At 23.9% G+C, this 21,171-nt stretch overlaps 5 protein-coding genes across 8 annotated transcripts; 1 reads left to right on the forward strand and 4 right to left on the reverse strand.

Annotated features, from left to right (window-relative positions):
* Positions 1-339: 339 nt before the first annotated feature.
* Positions 340-6,243, reverse strand: LKRSDH (lysine ketoglutarate reductase/saccharopine dehydrogenase). The gene is made up of 10 exons (XM_003692868.4): positions 6,110-6,243; positions 5,497-5,979; positions 4,484-4,709; positions 4,005-4,332; positions 3,496-3,856; positions 2,716-3,038; positions 1,694-1,943; positions 1,291-1,554; positions 609-990; positions 340-523 (listed from the first exon to the last, which is right to left on the reverse strand). The coding sequence occupies exons 1-10, from the start codon at positions 6,131-6,133 to the stop codon at positions 408-410; spliced, it is 2,757 nt and encodes a 918-aa protein (XP_003692916.2). The 5' UTR covers positions 6,134-6,243; the 3' UTR covers positions 340-407.
* A 928-nt stretch (positions 6,244-7,171) lies between these two features.
* Positions 7,172-11,781, reverse strand: TfIIFalpha (transcription factor IIFalpha). The gene is made up of 7 exons (XM_086910122.1): positions 11,239-11,781; positions 10,457-10,503; positions 10,008-10,379; positions 9,603-9,922; positions 8,278-8,564; positions 7,872-8,209; positions 7,172-7,521 (listed from the first exon to the last, which is right to left on the reverse strand). Exons 1-7 carry the CDS (start codon positions 11,260-11,262, stop codon positions 7,308-7,310), a joined length of 1,602 nt encoding a protein of 533 aa, XP_086766248.1. The 5' UTR covers positions 11,263-11,781; the 3' UTR covers positions 7,172-7,307.
* A 637-nt stretch (positions 11,782-12,418) lies between these two features.
* KdelR (ER lumen protein-retaining receptor) lies at positions 12,419-15,329 on the forward strand. The gene is made up of 3 exons (XM_003692867.3): positions 12,419-13,569; positions 13,688-13,877; positions 14,046-15,329. Exons 1-3 carry the CDS (start codon positions 13,479-13,481, stop codon positions 14,401-14,403), a joined length of 639 nt encoding a protein of 212 aa, XP_003692915.1. The 5' UTR covers positions 12,419-13,478; the 3' UTR covers positions 14,404-15,329.
* On the reverse strand, positions 14,827-17,099 carry DNApol-gamma35 (DNA polymerase subunit gamma-2, mitochondrial). 4 transcript variants are annotated; one of them, XM_086910125.1, is made up of 4 exons: positions 16,855-17,099; positions 15,862-16,130; positions 15,404-15,780; positions 14,827-15,304 (listed from the first exon to the last, which is right to left on the reverse strand). In XM_086910125.1, exons 2-4 carry the CDS (start codon positions 15,941-15,943, stop codon positions 14,876-14,878), a joined length of 888 nt encoding a protein of 295 aa, XP_086766251.1. In that variant the 5' UTR covers positions 15,944-16,130; positions 16,855-17,099; the 3' UTR covers positions 14,827-14,875. The 4 variants fall into 4 exon arrangements, with proteins under 4 accessions (XP_086766251.1, XP_086766252.1, XP_086766249.1 ...); XM_086910126.1 differs by lacking the exon at positions 16,855-17,099 and adding an exon at positions 16,486-16,597; XM_086910123.1 differs by having other exon boundaries at positions 15,404-16,130.
* Positions 17,100-18,848: 1,749 nt separating this feature from the next.
* On the reverse strand, positions 18,849-20,939 carry LOC100863447 (TWiK family of potassium channels protein 7). The gene has a single exon (XM_003692865.4). The coding sequence runs from the start codon at positions 20,070-20,072 to the stop codon at positions 19,047-19,049; it is 1,026 nt and encodes a 341-aa protein (XP_003692913.1). The 5' UTR covers positions 20,073-20,939; the 3' UTR covers positions 18,849-19,046.
* Positions 20,940-21,171: the final 232 nt, after the last annotated feature.

Consider the following 21,171-nt stretch of genomic DNA (forward strand, 5'->3'; position numbering starts at 1 on the left):
AAGTACTTGTGCATATATTTACACGAGCAATTACATGCTTAGATATAATGTATACAATGTATTATTTTACATGATTTAACGTCAATCCATAACTATTATAATTTTTCACATAAGAAACAAGTTTTGAATAATAATTTACGCTGGTTAATATCGAGATTAAATTCGTGTCGAATCTTAAAGAAATCTAAGATTATGAAATAAGATGTAGAAGTGATAAAAAAACGCTTTAGTAAAAAAATAAATAATACGTGAGAACACTTTTTGTAATAATTGTAAAGAAAGTATTGAAGGTATTACATAAGGATAAATCAATGTGACAAATCAATATAACTAGTTCAATTCTTTCTACACACTTTCTTTTATTTACACAATGTTTAGAATCACTTGTAATTAATATGATGGAAAGATTAGAGCCACTTGGACGTTTCAAAAAATTCAATTCCTTCAGCTTTTAATCGATTCAATATAGGTCGATAAATGTCCGGAGTGAATGGAAGGATCACACCTCGTTTTTGAATTTCGCCTATTAACGTGAAATGAAAAAATAAAATTTGTCAAGTTTCAAAGTTTAAAAACGTTTAATCAATTAAAAAAGGAAAAGAATATACCGTCAAGGATCATTTCAACTGCGATTGCAGTCGAATATCCGACTGTTCGTGCCATAGCAGAGTAACCTTGTCTATCGCCGTATAATACTAAATTGATTTCTCTGTTTTCTCTCTTATTGTCGGGCCAGAGTATACCCACGTCATGCCTTAAAATTACTAGATCCCGTTCGTTTTGATCATAGCATAGCTTCTTCGATAAGTAATGGGTTAATGTATCGAGTGGAGTGTTTAACTTTAATACTAAATCCTCCTGAAGAAGGCCTAAATCTTCGATTGCTTTCACGCCTTCTTCCGAATTTAACACCTCTGCTAATTTTCTCTTTAAATTTTCGTAAAAAATGTTGTCATTTGCTAAACCAAGTAGGTTACAAATTAATACTCTCTGAAATAATGATACAGATAAATTTGGATGATACATTTTCCTATCAATTCTAAACGTCAAGTCAAAGTTAATGTACAAAAGTATCAAGATTTATTTATCAAATTACAAATAAAATTTTTGCATTGGATGAAGTGTAGAGATAGAGATAGATAGCTCTCTAGTTTCTATCTCACTTAAGATAAACTTAAATCGTTTACAACTTAATAAATAATTTTTGCTATAGATATAGTAAATTTTGTATTTGTCCTAGCCTTTCAAATAATTAACTTTTTTCCCATGATTATATGTATGTATACATACCCATGTAATATCTGGACCATTTGGATGTAAACTTGGATGTGGATTAGGATCGGTTAACCGAAGATATTGCAAACTTCGTATAGTATTAGAGAAACCTTTGAATCTTAATGTGCCTCGTAGAATCGTGTGGGCATTATTGAGTCCGTATAAATCTTTATAAATCGTACTATCCCGATTCGGAAAACCTTCCAGCGCAAAACCGGGTAAAAAATCTAAATCTTGAACCGCAGACATAAGGCTTCCTCCTGATTCTATTTCTACAACCTTTATAATGGGGATAAAATTTCATGATTTTGACATTAGGGGGAAATATTCTGATAGATAAATGTTTTATAATTCTCTAAATGATGAGCCATTTTTCTTTCGACATATTTTAACTGCAAATTCTATAATTTTCGCTTACTTGTCTATTAGAATAATATTTGGCCGATGCCAAAGTATTGAGCAACACTCCTCGTGGTGACCAATTAAATTTATATCGCAGAGGATTGGATGAACATTCTGGTGCGGGTAAACCGCCACACCAGGAAATGAAAGACTCGATTTTCCCACCAGCTTGTTTAACATTGTCGAAACATTCTAGAGCTAGCAAGTGGTCGATACCAGGATCCAAGCCTATTTCATTAAGTATAGTTACTTCTGCTGCTACAGCCCTGACAATTAACACGTTAGTATATTTAATTTTCATGTATATTTTATATTTTTTTTTTTAATCACTATCATTTATTTGTGTTCATATCAATGATATCTTTAAATATACATATAATATATGTATAGAGAGAAGAGTGGTAAAATGAATCTCCAATTTTTCTCAAATATTTTAAATTATTTTACTAATTTCTTGCACAATTATGATTTTCTTAATAATATAATGCCCAGTTAATTGTCGCATAATAAGAACCAGAACTTGTCACTTATTCGAAAATATAGATAGATATTCTGAAAATTATTGACAGTTTCTTTCTTTTAAAAGTAAAAGAGACGAATATTTCTTACGAGAGATAGAAAGTGTTCGTGTTTTGAAATGCATATCTTAAGCAATGTATACAACATATCGAAAGCATCGATTCGAGCAATGAGTTTTAATAAATAGCTGACACAATACTAAGAAATAGCGATGTCTTAGTTTAGTCTCGAATAAGTTATTAACTTAAACCGTTTCAATCAATGCTTTTTGTCTATCAAAAAGTCTCAAAAAGTAGAATTGGTAGAGATAAATTCGCGAAGATTAAATGGACAAAAAATTTTTTAATTCGGCAATTAACCAGGCATTATCGTAAGCAACGTATCATTTGGGATTATTTTAGATGCCTTTATTATAAATACGAAAATCATGAATGGTTTCAATTTATCAATCGAAAGATCCACAATACCATCCTTTTCCTCCACTTTTCTTAATATCTTAAAATTAAAATTATGACTTACTCGTCGTGTAAGGATCTAACATCTTCATTCATGTAACTTGCTGTTACTAAATGAGTTTTAGCATGTATGCATGCATTTGCAACGACGTGGTGTAAAGAGTAAGGCAATAGCGAAACCACTACATCCGCCGATTTAACAATGTCGTTTAATGTATCGGGACGTTCAACAACGTTTAACAAAACTGGTTCCACGCCAGGAAAATTATTTGCTAAAATGTCTGCCTCTTCTTTCAATTGGGACGCAACAATTAAACGTATGTTGTTATCTCTGTGCAAATATTCGACCAACGGGCCGGAAACATGCCCAGCACCAAGGACAACAACCTATTCACACAAAATAATATATTTTAATGTATTACAATTAATTGTAATTATTGATATCTGTAATATCTAATATCTAAAACATTTTGTTTTTAAATAAAAAATTTACCGATACAAAATATGTGCATTGATTTTTAAAGAAATTAAAATGTTGCTTCTTATAAAATTTGCTTTATATAAGATAGCAATTCTTGAAGTAAAATCTGTAAACTCCTAGAAGCAAGTAACTTTTAAAATTAAAATTTTTTTCATTTAATGATATTATGAAAAAAATATAAAAAAAGTATTGTTCAATTAATCTTTCATTACAATCAATCAATAATATATTTTTTGTAAATTCAATTTTTAAAAAACATGATAATTAAAACTTTAATTATAAAATGCTGCTTCTATATTATTTTATATTTGTCGCAAAAATTTATTTTACGAAAATAGAAGAATAAAGATTTTATTTTTATACCTTTTTAGTTTGTGCTTTATCGTCTGCTTTATGTTTACAACGGTGATTCAACAATCTTAATTCTTGAATATATTCAAAATTAGGTGTTAGCCGTCCATTGGATGCGATTATTGCACCGTGCACGGCTGGATTGAAATTATGTTCCTCCAACGGTGCCTTTGCATCCGATTGAATAATGTCTAACGCATAAGGATACAAAAGATTTCCAAAGAAATCTGTAGATTCTTTTGGTAATTGAGTTGGCATATTATCGATTGAACAGACTAGCACACCGGGTCCTTTAAAAGATTTCGTATCCTTGTTACGATCAGCATCGTATAAACAAAATGGTGTGTCGATAGTTGTGCACTCGTTCATGAATCTAGGAAAATTTTAGAAATGAAAATGAACATTTTTTAAATTACATTTATTTAAATTAAAATACTTCTTCTAAGCATCTTTGATAAATTATTGACATTATATATTTATTCATATTGCGAAAAAAAAATATTGATATTGATCTTACTCACTCGATACTACCTCCAGGATCTGCAGATATATCACAGATAGCTAACATTCTGTGAGGTAAAGAAGGCGCACCAACGCTTGATGGTAGCCAAGGTGTATAAGCTGGCCTTAACAAGTATTTCGCATCTGGTATCGTTACTAATTTAGGCGAATCAACTGCCCAATAAATACCATTAATTATCACTGATGCGTATGGTGCAATCTTTTTGCTGAAAGTCGAAATATATCTCTCAGGGTGTTTATCACATTCTTCAGAATCAAATCCACCTCCATCTTTCCTTTCCAAATGATGCCTTCGCCTTACCTCACATCCATATATCTTTGTCGTATCTGAAACAATTGTTTTTAATGTTTTAAATGAATCTATATATATGAAAAAAATATTCACAAAATAATTGCAGGATTAATTTGCATAATTTATAGAATATAGAATATCAATGTATATTTTCATTGGGATCAGAAATAAACTTGCAATACTTACCACCATGTTCAGCAACCTTTTTTAGCATTTCAGGTGGTACATATTCGTGTGGAAGCTCTTGAAAAACTTCTTGTCCTCCTTGACTCACATTACCGCTACCGGTAAAAATGAAAGTCAATGGTCCAATTGATTTTGGCATGGCACCTAATGCTATTTCGTATCCTGCATCTCGTATAGCTTGTCGTGCCATAGAAGAATCTCTATAATTGTGCGCTGGTCCAATATGCTGTAAACAATAATGATCGTTATTTATGTATGTATAAATTTATTATAGAATTAACTGTTAAACAGCTAACTGTAACACAATTACAAAATGGTCATTTAGGATCTTTCTATAATAATTAAATCATTTCACTCAGGACATCATATTCATTAAAATTTAATTCCTATCATAAATCATTCGATGACAAAATAAGAATAGACTAATTTCTTTTGATATCTAAAAAAAATTCAACAACTTTTGTTATTTTATTTCCTGTTACCAACAATGGTATTTGGTATTTTAAAATCAATTTTTAAATTATAAAATATAATAAAAATTAATTATTTATATTTTCGCTATATGGTATATCAAATATAAACAGAAGAGATAATTTAGAAAAGATATCAATCAAAGATATTTAAAAAATTCATTTCATAAAATTCAAAACTTAAACCTGAAAATGTTCATCTCAATGCAATAAAATAAATTAAAAAAAGAAGTGCGAATAATTTTTGTAAATGAGGACAAACTTTTAAATTTCGTTTTATTTCGTGTTGATCATTGTTGAATTTCGAATTGATATTAAGACTTGTGTATATTAAATACTTTTTATTTCTTTTGAAATATTATCAAGCTCCAAAATCGTATTGTTTTTATTATCAAATATTTTTTTATTACCAATCTACATATATATATAATAAATTAATAATAAAAATAATAAATTTTGCTTTCAAAAATAATGTTATTTTACATTATACAGAATATTCATATCTAATTCTTAACTTAATTTTTTGATTTGAATTAATCTTACCATGAATGGTGTATGATGTCCTAATGCAAGTAATCTTAATCCAAGTCCATGTAATATATTTACCATGCCTGCTACACCAGCATATTTTCCAAACGCAACCACTCTTTGTCCATTAATATCTGTTAATTTTTCATAATCTACCAAACGTATATTCTTTTCAAGTATAGCATCTAGAAGTGGCATATTACTTTCTTGTGCCTTAATGGTATGAGAAAAAAAACAATAAGTTTTATTGGATATAAGTTGATCCACAGGAACTTGTTTCACTCCGAAAATAACAGAAGCAGAACTAATATCCTCTTGCAATATAGCACCTGCAGCTTGATAGGAATGTGCAGGATAAGCTCTTCTATTACTAGGTTGTACAATTACTTTTACTCCTGCTCTAATTAATCGACGAACATTCGCAGGTGCTAAAGGAGCTCTTCTTTCCCATACTGACTGATCTTCTCTTCTAATTGCTATTATTTTACCTTTCAAGTTCTGTGAAAAATATTTTTAATTAAAATATTTTATAATATATTTTATAACACTAATTTTTATCTATTATTAATCATAAAAGATTATGTGTAATATTTATTTATTTTTGTATTATATAATATATTTCTCTTACATTAATACCACGAACTGAAGACATGTTATATATTCTCAATAAATTCACATTAAATTCACAATTGCGTAATTAAAGAATCTTCAATGTTTCTCTATATAATCATATAAAGAATATAAAAAAATGAATATGAAAACAATATTTAATATTCACTAAATTCATTAAAACCACGATAATAAGACATCAAGAAACAATTATACAAAATGTAATATGGTTACTTCTATTTTAAATTAAAGTTACTGTATTACTATGTGATAATAGTTGGGTCAGTGAGGGCAATATTGCAAAAACTCAGAATTATAATATCACTGATAAGCTCAAAGTCACAGCTTTATCAAATGGTTTAAATTTCTTCAAATCATGTGATTTCTATCATTTTCCATTATATATGTGATTCCATATATTTTCCATAGATTTGAACTTCATATATTAGGCGTAATTTAGTTTTTAACTTCTTTTAACATAATAAAGAACATACTGAATGAAAATTTTAATTATTTATGTGTTAATAAATTACCATTCATTAATTATTTTTATATAAATAATAAAAATTTGATTTCATATTATCATGAATCAATAGAAAATAGCTTAATAATAATTCGTATTTGCAAAGGTTTTTTATCCTCATATTTCGTCTCGTGCATATTTTTCTCTTATTAATAATAATAAATTAAATAAAAATAAAATAAACTAGAATAAAATAAAAATTAACAATAATTTCTAATCATAAATTTTTGTGTAACTTTAATTAACATTAAATTATTTATATAATTATAATGAACTAAATTAAAATTTTTTTTTTCTTATCTATAAATTGATTTATATCCTCTGTATTCATTTTTTCATCTTTTATTCTCCTTTTTTTTTTACAATAATTTCAAAAGTTTCCCGCCATTTTCTTTCTTTTTTTTTTTAATTTTTTTATATGTTCCCATGTTTTCTCATTTTTGTATAGTTCTTTTTAATTTCATTCAATCATTTTTTTATTTCATTTTTAATCTAAATCTAATTAATCCATTATTTTTTACTAAAGAATAGATTAATTATTAAATAAAAGAAAAAACATTTTTTTATTCCATATATTTTATTCTTATACAAAGTATTACCTTTATATATGACATAAAATAAATAATATATTAAGATTTAAAATAGAAATTATGCTATAAATTATTTTACTATAATATAAAAATATTAAAAAATATCAATTAGATTGTGTTTTAATAGATAAGTACATTTTATTTTTTATTGTCTGTTTGGTTGGGTTAATTTTTTTCAGAATTTGAGTCATTACATTAACTAACTGCTCAGAAGTAAGGCCAGTTTTTTTCGATTTGAATTTTTGTAGAAGTTCCGTTGTTGTCATTGGTTTACGCATAAGATATCGTCGTACTGCATCTTCTGTAATTCCAGATTCACTGCAACGTAATTACATTAAAAATTATATTGCAGAATTATAAATATCTTTCTAAATTATAATAATAAAAGATTTATTATTAATAATAAAAGATTATGATATGAGAAAAACTAAAAAAATAAAAAAAATAAAAATTCAATAAATATGTTTCAACCAAAATAATAGTAATAAATTATTTTACAATAGTAGTTTGTTAAAAATGATATTTTTAAATAATTAATTAATTTTAATTAAATAACAAAATAGATTTATAATAATACCATAAAATAATACTTACAAAAACTTACAAAATTAAGAACTATTATAACATTTTTATAATTTATAATTATATGTTTATATTAATTAACATACCTAACTCCTGGAATGTAAGAATTTACTGGTACTAAATTAAAATTATCCAATTTTAATTTTTTCGCTTGTGATAAATCTGGAGATCCCGATTGTTTTCTTTTTAAAGAATCTGATATTCCAGCAGGTGTAGGTGTTGCAGATCTTGAACTATGTGCACTATTAGATCTTTTATTATCTTTTTCTTTTACTGTATCAGATTCTGAATCTGAATCACTAGAAAAATCACTAGAAGAATCTTTTCCTGATGTAAGTTTTTTTAAATCCTTTTTCTTAGATTGTTTTTTCTTTTTCTTTTTATCTCTTTTTTTATCTGTATCTTTATTAATCTTATCTTTATCCTAAAAAAATCAGTAAAATATTTTATTCAAAATAAATATTACCATAATATTCAAATTTTTAATTTTACCTTCTCATCTTTATCTTTATGTTCATCATCATCATCTTTTTCATCATCACCATCTTTTTTATCTGTTTGTTCTTCATCATCTTCATCATCTTCATCAGAAGCAAGTAATTTTCTTAATGCATCTTCTTCTGCAACTGATTTAATTTCTTTTTGTTGTTCCAATTCTGATTCAGAATCTGATGAATCAGAAATATAATCACATTCTCGACCTTCTTCATCCCCATCATCACTTTCTTCAAATGCTTCATCGTCTGAGGCATTTTTCTTCTTCTTTTTCTTAATATCAACTAATATAAATATTTATTTAAATTTATTATTAAATTAAATTATATAAAAATATGGAAAAATTATTTATTGCAAGTTCTGTTATTAAAATAAACTCATAATACAGACGAATCTCAGTAACTCGAATCTTTATAATTAAAAAATCTTCTTTAAGATTACAATAACATTCATTTCCTTCCATTCAGTTATGAAAATCTTAACATCTCTAAGTATAAACTTTAATTCAAACGCATTTTTAGCTACATTATTTTATTCCTGCAATTTGACTTTAAAATAGCTAGCAATTTCTGTAAGTCGAAATTTACTTCAATAATTATTATATTATATTATATTATTATTTTACTCTATACATGATATTATAATTTTTATAATTTGAAATTTTAATTATTTTAATTATTATTAAAATATAATCAATAAGTGATTATGATTTCATTTTTTTTTTTAAATTACTTAAAGATAAGACAATATATACAAATTTTTTTTTTCTTACAATTGGAAAAATATTAACTTTTGTATAAAATCTTTATATATTGAATTTTGATTTATTAAATTTTTTTTACTCGAAAAATTGAAATTTCTTTCTCTATTCGAAAATTTTAATTCTTTTTTTAAAATTTGAATTATCGAGATTCGACTGAATATCTATTTGTGTAAATTGAATTAAAAAAAACTTACTATAAACTATTTTTTTCAAAATCATTGGACATATCAATTTATTATGAAAATATTAATACTATGCATGTAAAAATTCAAAGTATAGAAATAGAAATTAGATAAAAGTTTTATATCATATAACAATCACATAATAAAAAAAAAAAAAGAATAAGATAGAACAAATGTCGTAACTCTATTCTTATATGCTTTCAAATGCATTTTTTTGCATAGTAAAAATATTAATTTTATAAATACACAATTAATAATTTTATCATGTTATTATCATATTATTAATAGCAAAAATAAAGAAAATGTGGTAATAACTAGACAGCTATTAAGAATAATTACCACATGCATTTCTTAAGAGTATCAGATATAACATCCACCTTTGCCTTTCTTTTTCTTCTTAGTATCATCTTCTTCATCAGAATTTTTTTTACTTTCATTATCATCACTAAGAGAATCATCATCGTCGCTATCCATCCACTCATCCATTTCAGATATTTTTAAATCTTTCTCTTTCTTACTCGGCTTTTTACTCTTTCCTTCTATTATTTCTTCATCATCTGCACCTTCTTCATCATTTCTAAGTCTCTTCCGTAACATTAATGAAAAATAATTCATTACTTTATTTCTACGACTAAATTCTTGCTCTGCTTCTTCTGCACTCAAAGCTTTATATCTCTGAATTGGTTGAAAATTATACCTAAATATAAATTACATGCATTAAAATTTTAATAAAATAATATAATAATAATTTAAATTTTTAATAGTTCAAATAATCAAATTACCATTCATGCAATGGAAAAGCTTCTATAGCTCCATCAGCAGCATGTGTAAAAACATAATATGCAGCATTTTCACTCACACCACCTTCCCTTATGCCTTTAAATTTTTTTCCAGTTTTTCCTCCAGATTTTAAAATCCAAGGTTGATCTTCTGGCTTATATTTTCTGCTTGTAATACCAAATTTTTTTCTTCTTGCTTCTTCTCTTGCATCTCGTCCAAATTCAGATCCAGCTCCAAATTTTGGCATTTCCTCTTCTATTCCTTTATATTCCTTCATATTATTTTCACGTTCCATTTTCACTTGAGTCCATTTTGAAAAATCAACATTTAATGTTGCATTAAAACGCATTACATTATGTTTTTTTTTATTATTTCTAAAATAACAATATAATATTTTATTTAATAAAATTAATTCTATAAAAATATTTATAATTAAAAAAAAATTACATACTTTGGTACTCTGATACTAAATTCTTGTATGGAAGGTGCAACTAAAACCTAAAATTATAGTTGTAGTAATATAGTAAATAATAATATTATCTAATTTTAATACTTCAATAATTTATTTATATTAAAAATAAAAAAAAGTATAATTTTTTTAAATATACATAATTACTATTATTCAAAATTAATATTTTATCACTTATAAAAATAATTTTCAATTTATGAGAATAATGATGAGAAAGAATGTATATTCTAAAACATTAAATATAAGCAAAATTAAATATAGCAATAAAAAAATTAAATACACTAAGATTTTAAAATGTTAAATATTCAACTTTGATTCAATAACATAAAATTAATATTAATAAATTTTATTAATTGAATATTTTTGTTATTAAGATAACTTTATATAAATTTATAAAAAAATTTATTTAGTCATACATTTAATAAAATAAAATAAAAAATATAATATTTTATACTTTATACTGTAACATATTTCAAATCAAAAATAAGTGAGAAAGGTTTATAGCCAATTATTTATATAATAAAATAATGTAATAAAACAAAATCTAATCAATTTATTAATATATAAATAAATAATGAAAATGAATTAAAAATTTAAAATTTATATTTATTATTTATTTTATTACTTATTATATTTATTATTTTTGTACAATAATAACTTCTATAAATGATTTTGGTTCTAAATAATATTATAATAATATCTATATAATATTTCTTTTTTGATTTTATAAAATATATCTATAATTTCAGAATTATAAAATATACCTTTGAAACTGCAGGCGATGTCATCTTGATAATTGATTTTAATTCAATAATAACGATTATAAAACCATCGCGTCATATTAAAATTTTCGTATAAAACAAATATGTATAATGCAGGTTATTTACTGTTAATTAATAACTCTTAATAAAGATTATATTATATCTACGTAAATATACACGTTTTAATAAATTAACAACTTTTTTAAACTGATACTCTTATATAAATAAAAGTACCAAAATTTATCACATTGATATGAACAAAAAAGTAAGATAAGTACATAGCATAATTTAATACCAGATAGAATTTACTCAAATATTATAAAATATAACAATTGCCAGATATCAGAATAAAATAGTTGTCAATGACATTAGAAAATAGCAACGTGATGAACGAAAGTAATGTTCCATTGAACAGAGAAACCGTTATTTTACATTAGTATTATTCTCATTTGTTCTAAATTAATAAAAGTGACGAACTTAAACCATATATATTTATAGATACGACTTCAAATAATTGTCTTGAAGCAAAGATAAAATCATTTTTATGATATGACATACATATGAACAAAAAAAAATTATGGAAGTTTTTATTTTTAAAGCAATATATAAATATTTACAAAATGCAATTTAATCGTTGTTTTGAAATATATATATATATATATATTTATTTAATAATTTTTATTTTATTCTTAGTTTTAAATAGTATATTTTATAAATAATTTCGAACAAATTCAATTTTAATTAATAATATTCAATATTTTATAAATTCTATAAATAATTATTTCCTTATAACTTAATTTAAAAAAATAGCAAAAACGATTTTCAGAAAAAATAAATTAGCTAAAAATAAAATAGTTTTCGTTATTTATTTTCGTTTATTTTGTATTATTTGTTCTTTTATTTTAAAATCTATTAATAAATTATTTCTTTATAATCGTAATTGCAAATTAATAACATGATGCATTATTAATAATTATTCAAAAATTATTCACAGTTGTATATGTAATTTGTAACTACATATAGCTCATCAAACGAGATTTTAAATTTTCAATATGTGATTTACGTTCTTTCTTATTTTTATTTCAATTTGAATTCTTATATATGAACTCATAAATATATGTAATTATAAGTAAGTATGCATATCTAAAATCTAAACTATCTTAAAGTTATAAGAAATATGATTATTACAGTGCAGCCAACAAAACGTGGGAATGTAACAAAACTTGATATATTTTTGCTGTCAAGATTTGATATGTTTTTGATGTAAATTTGACACAAACTTTCATACAAATTTGATATCAATTTATTAATATAACTTGCTAAAAAGTTCTATAAATCTTGTAATAAATTTTAATAATATTTTGATGATCGAGATTTATACAAAAATAGACAAAAATAAATTTGGCTGATAAAACATATTTTTTCGTATTTATTATTAAATACTACTAAAAATTTTAAAATATTATAATTTAATGTAATTAAATTAGTGTTCCTAACAAAAAATATATAAATGTATTTAAAATGTTATTATTAAAATAATACGTGATTTACAAATATTTAATTAAATAATATAAGATGTTTAAGAACGAGATATTTATGTAATTTTTTTATTATCAAATTAATTTTTATGTATTAGAGTTTATTGAATTAAAAATTGTTTATTTTTTATTTCAATATAATGAATTTCTTATTGAATATAGAATATTGAATATGTAATATGTATTATATATTTAATATATATGTACATATATATATATCAATCTTAAACTTAATCTAGTAACAATTCAAATATAGTAATTCAATATAAAACGAAACATTCGTAATAATGTATAATTTTTTAAACATAACAATATTTAAAATGATATAATATTTAAAATTTAAAAATGACATGTGATAAATATGTGCTATATAAATAATAATATTACAAAATTATTAATGAAGATATTTGTTTAAAATATTATTAAGCATTTCATATATTCTGTATTTCTTTTTCCTATTTTATTATGATTAATATCTCTATTATTAATCTAATTTTGAAAATCGAAAATAAAATGTTTATGTACATTTTGTACGCGTTTACGTATATTTATTGGGGACATTAAAGATGTAACTTAAATGTTGATCGGTCAGCCATCTGCTGATGTTGCAGCCAAAGCCACGTCATATTTTGTATGCTTTGTGACTTAGGAGTGTGGAGTATTTCTCGATCCTCTTATAAAATTTACTTTTAAATAACCGAAAATATGAATATATTTCGACTCTTAGGTGACTTATCACATCTTCTTGCAATTATTATTCTTCTTCTCAAAATATGGAAGACACGAAGCTGTGCCGGTATATATCATTAATATAACTTATGTGTTTATTATATCTAAAATTGTTTATATTTTATTAATATAATCATCAATTATTAATAATATATTTTTAATAATATTTTTTGTATATTTTATAGGTATTAGTGGCAAATCGCAAATTTTATTTGCAATTGTATATACAACGCGTTATCTAGATTTGTTAACAACATATATATCAGCATACAATACATTTATGAAAATCATTTTTATTGCAACTTCCTATACAACAGTTTTTTTAATGTATGTGAAATTCAAAGCTACATATGATCATAATCATGATACTTTTAGGTATGTTCTTTTTATATAATGCATGTACTTATTAAGTAATATATAATAGTAATATATTAAAATAATATATATATGTATATAATAATATATATGTACTTTTAAAAAATTTGTTTATAAAATCTAGTTATATTTCATTTCATCATTTAATAATATCTTAATCATTTTCAGAATTGAATTTTTAATTCTACCCACATCACTGTTGGCATTATTAATTAATCATGAGTTCACAATTATAGAAATTCTATGGACATTTAGTATTTATTTGGAATCTGTAGCAATATTGCCACAATTATTTTTGGTATCAAAAACAGGAGAAGCTGAGAGCATTACCAGTCATTATCTTTTCGCTTTGGGATGTTATAGAGGCTTATATCTGTTAAACTGGGTGTATCGTTACTATGCAGAAAATTATTATGAACTAATTGCTATAGTTGCTGGTTTAGTGCAAACAATTCTTTATTGTGACTTTTTCTACCTCTATATTACCAAAGTATTGAAAGGAAAGAAATTACAACTACCTGCTTAGTTGTATAAAAATATTATCATAAAGAATTCTATATTGCTCAAAGGAGCAATATCATCATTAATTAAATTTATATAATATAAATTTTGGCAATCTTTAAGAAATCGAGGAATGCTCGTGTACAAAGTATACATTTTATTAATTGTAAAGCATTCCATTTTGTTGTATTTTCATCATAAAACATCCATGTATAATTTTTCATCTTTATCCTATATAGTTACATTTATATTTTAAACTGTTATTTTCTCATTGGTTTTTCAGCATATTGCATCTTTAAATAATATATAATGTATGTGTGATACTTATTTCATTTCAATGATGAATAACATATTAAAATACAAAGTACATAATTGGAAATGAAGATTATCATTTCAAAATTTGTTACATGTCCTAGGAATTAGAAATTATAATTATACTAATAATATATTTTCAATTTTTGATATATTAATTTTATTCAAATAATCACATTAGTTGATTAACAACGCAGACTTATATACTTTACTAAATCGGTTACATGTATTGCTTCACTTAGAGTTGTTGCTCTATCTTTTATATATATAATGCCATTTTCAAGACTAGTCGTATTAACAGAAATTATGAAAGGTACCAAGCATGTATCTATAATTTTTTCTGAACTGGTTAATATTGTATTCAGGCCTTTTGTCCTTAAGATGTTATTTAAGTAAAGTACAAAGCGATTTAAATCATCATTTTGAATGTTCTCTTTATCATTTGATTTTTTTATATGAAATGCAACTTTGTGTGGTGCTAATTTGGAATGAAGATGCATTGTAGTCGAGTTATTCATATCACATATGTCACAAAGTAGTGCTAAACATCCCCAATCTAAAGACATTCTTTGTTCAACCATTTGTATGTTGATAAAATCTTTTTTACTATTAACCTAAAAATAAAATGGTCCATAAAAATAATTGTTATTTTTAAACTTGTTAAACTTGTAAAAGTTAAAACAAAGTTTCTTAAAAAAAAAGAAACAAAATACCTGAGAGAATAGTTTTTGAACATCTGTATGGTAAGTTATTCTTTCTAATGTAAGATTGCCAAATGAAAATTGTGCTTCAATATCAACTATAGTATAATTTTTTATTTTTTTTGCTTCAGTTAGTTTAAATATAGAAGGATTTTGTGCTAATTTTCGCCACCAAATTTTACGTTCTTTTTGTACTTTATAAAATAAATCTTTTGTTTCTGCATCATTATTAAAAATAGCTGTTTCTGCAGTTCTATGAAAATTTGATTTTTGTATAGTTAATATATTAGAATCCCATTGATATTTTGAATTTTTTACTGTAGCTAATCCAAATGGTATATCACTCATTTCAGTTTTTATAATGAAGTTTATAGTATCATTAAATTCATCTGATAAAAACATATTATAACGTGACATTGTAATACAATGTAAAAACCATTGTTCTTCAAGGTTTTTCAATAACATTTTACCTTGAGGTCCATATTTAAGTCCTTGTGTTGTAAAGTTAATAAAATGTGGACTTAATTCTTTTAATATATTTGTTATTTGCATTGTGTTTTTGAAATAGTTTGCAATGGTGTTACAAAATATTCTTCTTCTAAAATAGCAGCATTTTTTAGAATTTCTTGTTTAGATACATGATTTTCTACAACATCATTTCGTAACAAAATTGATTTTTTTTCAAATGGACTGTACATAGGTTTGATTTCATTATCAATCTTTGTATTGTGTAAATGTTCTGTAAAAATAATTGCAGCTTTTAAAACAGAAATGCTATAATCATTATCAACTTTGAGTAAAGATAATTGTCCTATTTTCTTTATTATTTCTTGTGTTACAATTGGTATTGTTGAATTTGAATGTATATATTTTATATGAAAAGAGATTGAATTCAAAAATGTTGGTAAAATTATATAACTCAATTGTTGAGTACGTCGAATAATTTCCATTTAAATAATGTTATTTATGATTAATATTATTTAAAATTGTTATTTAATTGAACAATTAAATTCTTTTCAAATAATTATTTTATATAAACATTTTATCACTTTATAATTAATACAATTTCACAATTATTTTTAACAGTAACTAACTTCCATATCTCATTTTAGGAAAGTTTAAGATGTTATTTTATGGTTATGTGATATACGGTATATATATATATACTTAATACTATGTGAAAAACAGCATATTGAGATATATAGTGACATCTCATGTCCATTATAAGAATTTTCATTAGTCATGGAAATTTTGAAAAATTATAGATAAATAAGATAAATAATTAATTGAAATGTATATATATATATATATATATATATGTAAGTACTTAAATATATACATATTTTATTCTAAAAATTAAATTATATATATTAGTATCAATATTTACTTGAAAATTTTATTGAAAAATTATTGATAGAGCAACTAATTCTTATAAAAAAAAATATATATATATATATGTTTACCTTTTTATTTTAATTTATAAATTATTAGGTTATGCCACTTGTATTTATATGAAAAAAAAATATAAATAAAATGAAATAAATGGAATTAAAGAATCATATGTATTAATGAAATTATAAATGAAATACAAAACAGATGCAAACTAATGATATCCATCTGTGATAATAGTAAAACTAGTAATGTGCGATAATATACGATCTTTTAAAGTTCTCAACCAAATATATATATATATATATATATTTATTATAAATACTTTTTGTTATATAACTATATTTTTAAATCTTAAAATGTTAAACTAACAAATATTTCGTAAAATATTTTTAAAGTTGTTAAAAGATTATTTAATTATTTTTTAATTTCTATACATTTTTTGTTAGTATTTAAATAAAATTTTGTTTCAAAATTTAAAATTCTTATATTGTATATATTTAGTTTTTTATTATAATATTACATTTTTAAAAATATATATATTTATACATGTGAAATTTTTATCTCTTCATTACATTTATCTTTTGATATATTTATAATTTTTATAAAAAATATAGTAAAATAATTATTTTGCATTTTTTGTTATGTAAAAAATGTATAAAAATAATATTATATTTCTCTACTTATAATTTGATATCATATAAATTTAACAATTTATCGATATAATATGATTACTACATAAATGTTATAAAAAATATATTATACAAGCAATTACAATTACAAATTTCAAGAAATAATATGATATTTTATAAATCTTTATAATGTCTTTTTAAAAAGTAAAATGAAATAAAAGAAAGATATAATTCTAATTTTCATATAAATTGAATCAATTGAATTATTCATAAAATGATATACACATAACAAAAATGCATTGATATTAACTTTAGGTCACGCACTAAATGTAACAAAACGAAGCATAGACTATGTTAAAATAAAACAAAATATTTAATAATTTTAATTAATCTTTCATTACAATTGGTTGTTAATATATTTGTATATAATAATGTAAAAATATCGTATAATATATAATACATATATAATCATATAATATATAAAAAAGGGGTCTTCGAATAAAGGGTTGCTGATTTAGCTTGTTATTTTTTATAAATAAAATATTAAACTTATATATATATATATATATATATTATATAGAAAGTTATAAAAAAATTTTAGATTTCAACATTATAAAATTATAGCAATGTAATTATAATATATATATTTATCTTTTTAATCATTTAATAGTAAGTAAGACGTACGAAGCACTTTTAATTATTTATTTACAATTATAATATAATATTTAAATTGAATAGTAAAATCCATATAATATAAGAAATAATAATATATATATATGTATTAAAAACAATCATTTTCGTCTATAATTAAAATTAAATAATTAAATATAAATATTTAAAATCAAAATTAAAGATGATGAGTAATAATGTTATTACTTACTTTATTTTTCCCGTAATATTCTTGAAACTATATGTCGAAGAATGTTGTAAAATTGTTCAATTTGATGAATAATTGCAACATTTGTTGAAATTCTTCTTTTTTAAATATCAAAAAAAAAAAAAAAAAAAGAAATACAATGATTTAAATCTTTGATATTTTAATATAATTTCCTTTTATATTTTCACTGTATGCTATAAAATATAATTCAAATTAATTAATCAGATGATACTTAAGGAAACACTTTAAGTTATAGTAATAGTATACTATTTATAAAAAATAAATATTCTATATTTCTAAAATTCATAATTTAAATTAAATAAACATTTAATTGTAAAAATGAAAGTTTCATTTTATATTTATAAAAAAATTAATATCATTGTTTTAGATACTCATTGTCTCTTATTTATATATATCATTTTGATAATACTTAAATTTTACTTTGTAAATGTATTGTTTAATTTGACGAAAATCAAATAAAAAAAACAAAAAAAAAAAACAAACAAACATTTAATTCAAAATTCGATAATTCTTTCTTCAATACGAATTTCATATTAAGTATATTTAATATATACGTATATGTATATTTATTAGAATTATACAATACACGTTAAAATAGTTAAATTTTAAAAATAATTTCACGATTATCTCTTATCTTATCAAATCTATCTTATCTTCAAATACTTTTTATAAAAATAAAGCGTATTTCTCTTTTATTCAAATTTTTGATACAAATCGATAGATTGATATAAAAACTTTAATTCAATACTTCCGATTTGCAACACATTTCTATTTGATAGTGAGTGGCATCGATGATCTCGAGAAACTGTTCCTTTATTTCTTTAGCTTTCACGTAAACATCCTCTTTCATTAAGTCGTAACACATAGCGATAAGTCCCATACCGAGTAACAGATAAACAAAATTAATTATCAATTTGGTTTGACTGTCAGCTGTTAAATCGCCGTGCGTCCAACCAGGTACAAGGTCGCCCATCCCAATTTTGCATAGCGATGTCACGCAGAAATAAGCGCTGTCCAAATAATTCCATCCTTCCCACTCGGCGAACATTATCGAACCGCTCAACACGTATCCGAATATCACCCAAAGGCAGGCGGTCGAAGGTACCGTGATCCTTTGGCCAGGTTTCCGTTTACCGGAGCATTCGTATAACCACGTGTACAACGAACGAAACGTCTGCGCAAGCACTTTTCCCATGTTGAGAAAATACAAAACGTAAAGTGGGATCCCCAATACGGCGTAAATAACGGTGACCACCTTTCCCCAGGTTGTTTGAGGCACCAGTGTTCCATAACCGATCATCGTGAACACGGAAAGGCAAAACATCATCGCGGCTGGAAAGGACCAGAGATCGGACGACGTTAACCCGCTACAATTCTCCTTCTTATAATCGCCGGTGAAATTGTCTTGATACCGGCGTAGAATTCGATTTGACACCGTGTGAAACGCCGTTTTATCGAACACGTTTACGGTTTGATTGCCAGCAGTGCCAAGCCATAACTCTTCGGCGAACTGTTTTCTTATTAATTCGCGGATGCAAACTGTGGACGGCGGCGAAATCTGACCTTGAGATTCGATCATCATAAAACCGAAAGCACCTATTATAGCGTAACCAACCACGAGTCCACCAACGCCAACCTGAGTGCACATAAACGCGACCAATTTTCGGCAACAATCCTTTATGCGCTCTCTCAGATCCGGATCGGTCAATGTCGAATTCGAATCTCGGCTTTTCAACGAGGATCTGATCGGGACTCGCGTCATTTTATTTACGCATACAACGGAATGAAGCGAGGGATACAAGGAACTGGGGTAGCGGCACGTTGGCTAACACTAAATGATTTTCGTCCCGCTTTTCTATTTTCGTACGAACACGCCGCGTTCATTTTACACTCTGTCCTTCTCTGTTTCACTTTCTTGCTTTTAGTATTTACAATGTTACATATACACATACTTGCGCGAGATCGGAGATATTTCGAACTTCCTTCAATAAAATGGTAGGTATTCGATCTTATATTTATGTTACATAAATTCTTGAGAAATAGCAATGATTAATAAGAATAAATTAGAAAAATTTTTGTTTAATGATCATAATTATTCTCACATGCACGTATACATATAATTGAATAATAAAATGTACACTGTATAAACGTGGGAAAATTTGCTTGTAATTTCGTTTGTTATATGTAATAATCATTATAAATGTTTAAATATGTGTGCATACGTATGTATTTAATATAAGTATGGAAAATACTTATTCGTATAAAATTTAAATAGTATTATCCATTCATTAAATCGACATAAAATTGTAATATAATATTCTAATAGATATGTGAATTCTATAAATTATAAAATAATATTTTAATATATGTCATATGTATAAAACAGCAATTAAGTATAATTTTGAAATTAAATTTTGCTGACTATTTTTATTTGAAATTATAAATATCTATATAATTATTCGCTATGGTGTAATTATTTAATAAACTATATAATATCCCTTCAATTGTGTTTAAGAAATAATCATAAATATGTTCTGTTGAAGCAAACAATAGTAAAACATTGTTTTAATGTATCCCTTTATGTATACTTTTAACAGAAAATAAAAATATATTAGGTTTTGAATATCTAATAAAATGTAACGTAGTTCATTCTATTAATATACATTTTCTATAATAAAAATACTTTTTTAACACTTTATTTAAATGAACAACATATTCTTATATGATATCATAATCTTTAACATTGCTTGAAGTTTATATAATTTAATTTATAAAAGTATGTACATAAATATCAATCATTCGTTTGATTGTGACATATGAATAAGATACATTTATAATTTTGTATCTTTTATCTTTAAAAA

This window comes from Apis florea, unplaced genomic scaffold (assembly GCF_048593485.1).
Source record: "Apis florea isolate Af1SG1 unplaced genomic scaffold, ASM4859348v1 contig_3170_pilon, whole genome shotgun sequence".
Lineage (NCBI taxonomy): Eukaryota > Metazoa > Arthropoda > Insecta > Hymenoptera > Apidae > Apis > Apis florea.

Coding starts and splice junctions, on each gene's coding strand:
- LKRSDH (XM_003692868.4), bottom strand. CDS start 6,133: ATGTCTTCAGTTCGTGGTATTAAT. Junction 3,857..4,004: donor GATCCTGGAGGTAGTATCGA/GTGAGTAAGATC, acceptor AAATTTTCCTAG/ATTCATGAACGAGTGCACAA. Junction 3,039..3,495: donor ATAAAGCACAAACTAAAAAG/GTATAAAAATAA, acceptor TTGTGTGAATAG/GTTGTTGTCCTTGGTGCTGG.
- TfIIFalpha (XM_086910122.1), bottom strand. CDS start 11,262: ATGACATCGCCTGCAGTTTCAAAG. Junction 10,504..11,238: donor CATCGCCTGCAGTTTCAAAG/GTATATTTTATA, acceptor CTATAATTTTAG/GTTTTAGTTGCACCTTCCAT. Junction 7,522..7,871: donor TCTTACATTCCAGGAGTTAG/GTATGTTAATTA, acceptor ATTACGTTGCAG/TGAATCTGGAATTACAGAAG.
- KdelR (XM_003692867.3), top strand. CDS start 13,479: ATGAATATATTTCGACTCTTAGGTGACTTATCACATCTTCTTGCAATT. Junction 13,570..13,687: donor GAAGACACGAAGCTGTGCCG/GTATATATCATT, acceptor TATATTTTATAG/GTATTAGTGGCAAATCGCAA. Junction 13,878..14,045: donor CATAATCATGATACTTTTAG/GTATGTTCTTTT, acceptor AATCATTTTCAG/AATTGAATTTTTAATTCTAC.
- DNApol-gamma35 (XM_086910123.1), bottom strand. CDS start 15,943: ATGCAAATAACAAATATATTAAAAGAATTAAGTCCACATTTTATTAAC. Junction 15,305..15,403: donor TTCAAAAACTATTCTCTCAG/GTATTTTGTTTC, acceptor TTTTATTTTTAG/GTTAATAGTAAAAAAGATTT.
- LOC100863447 (XM_003692865.4), bottom strand. CDS start 20,072: ATGACGCGAGTCCCGATCAGATCCTCGTTGAAAAGCCGAGATTCGAAT.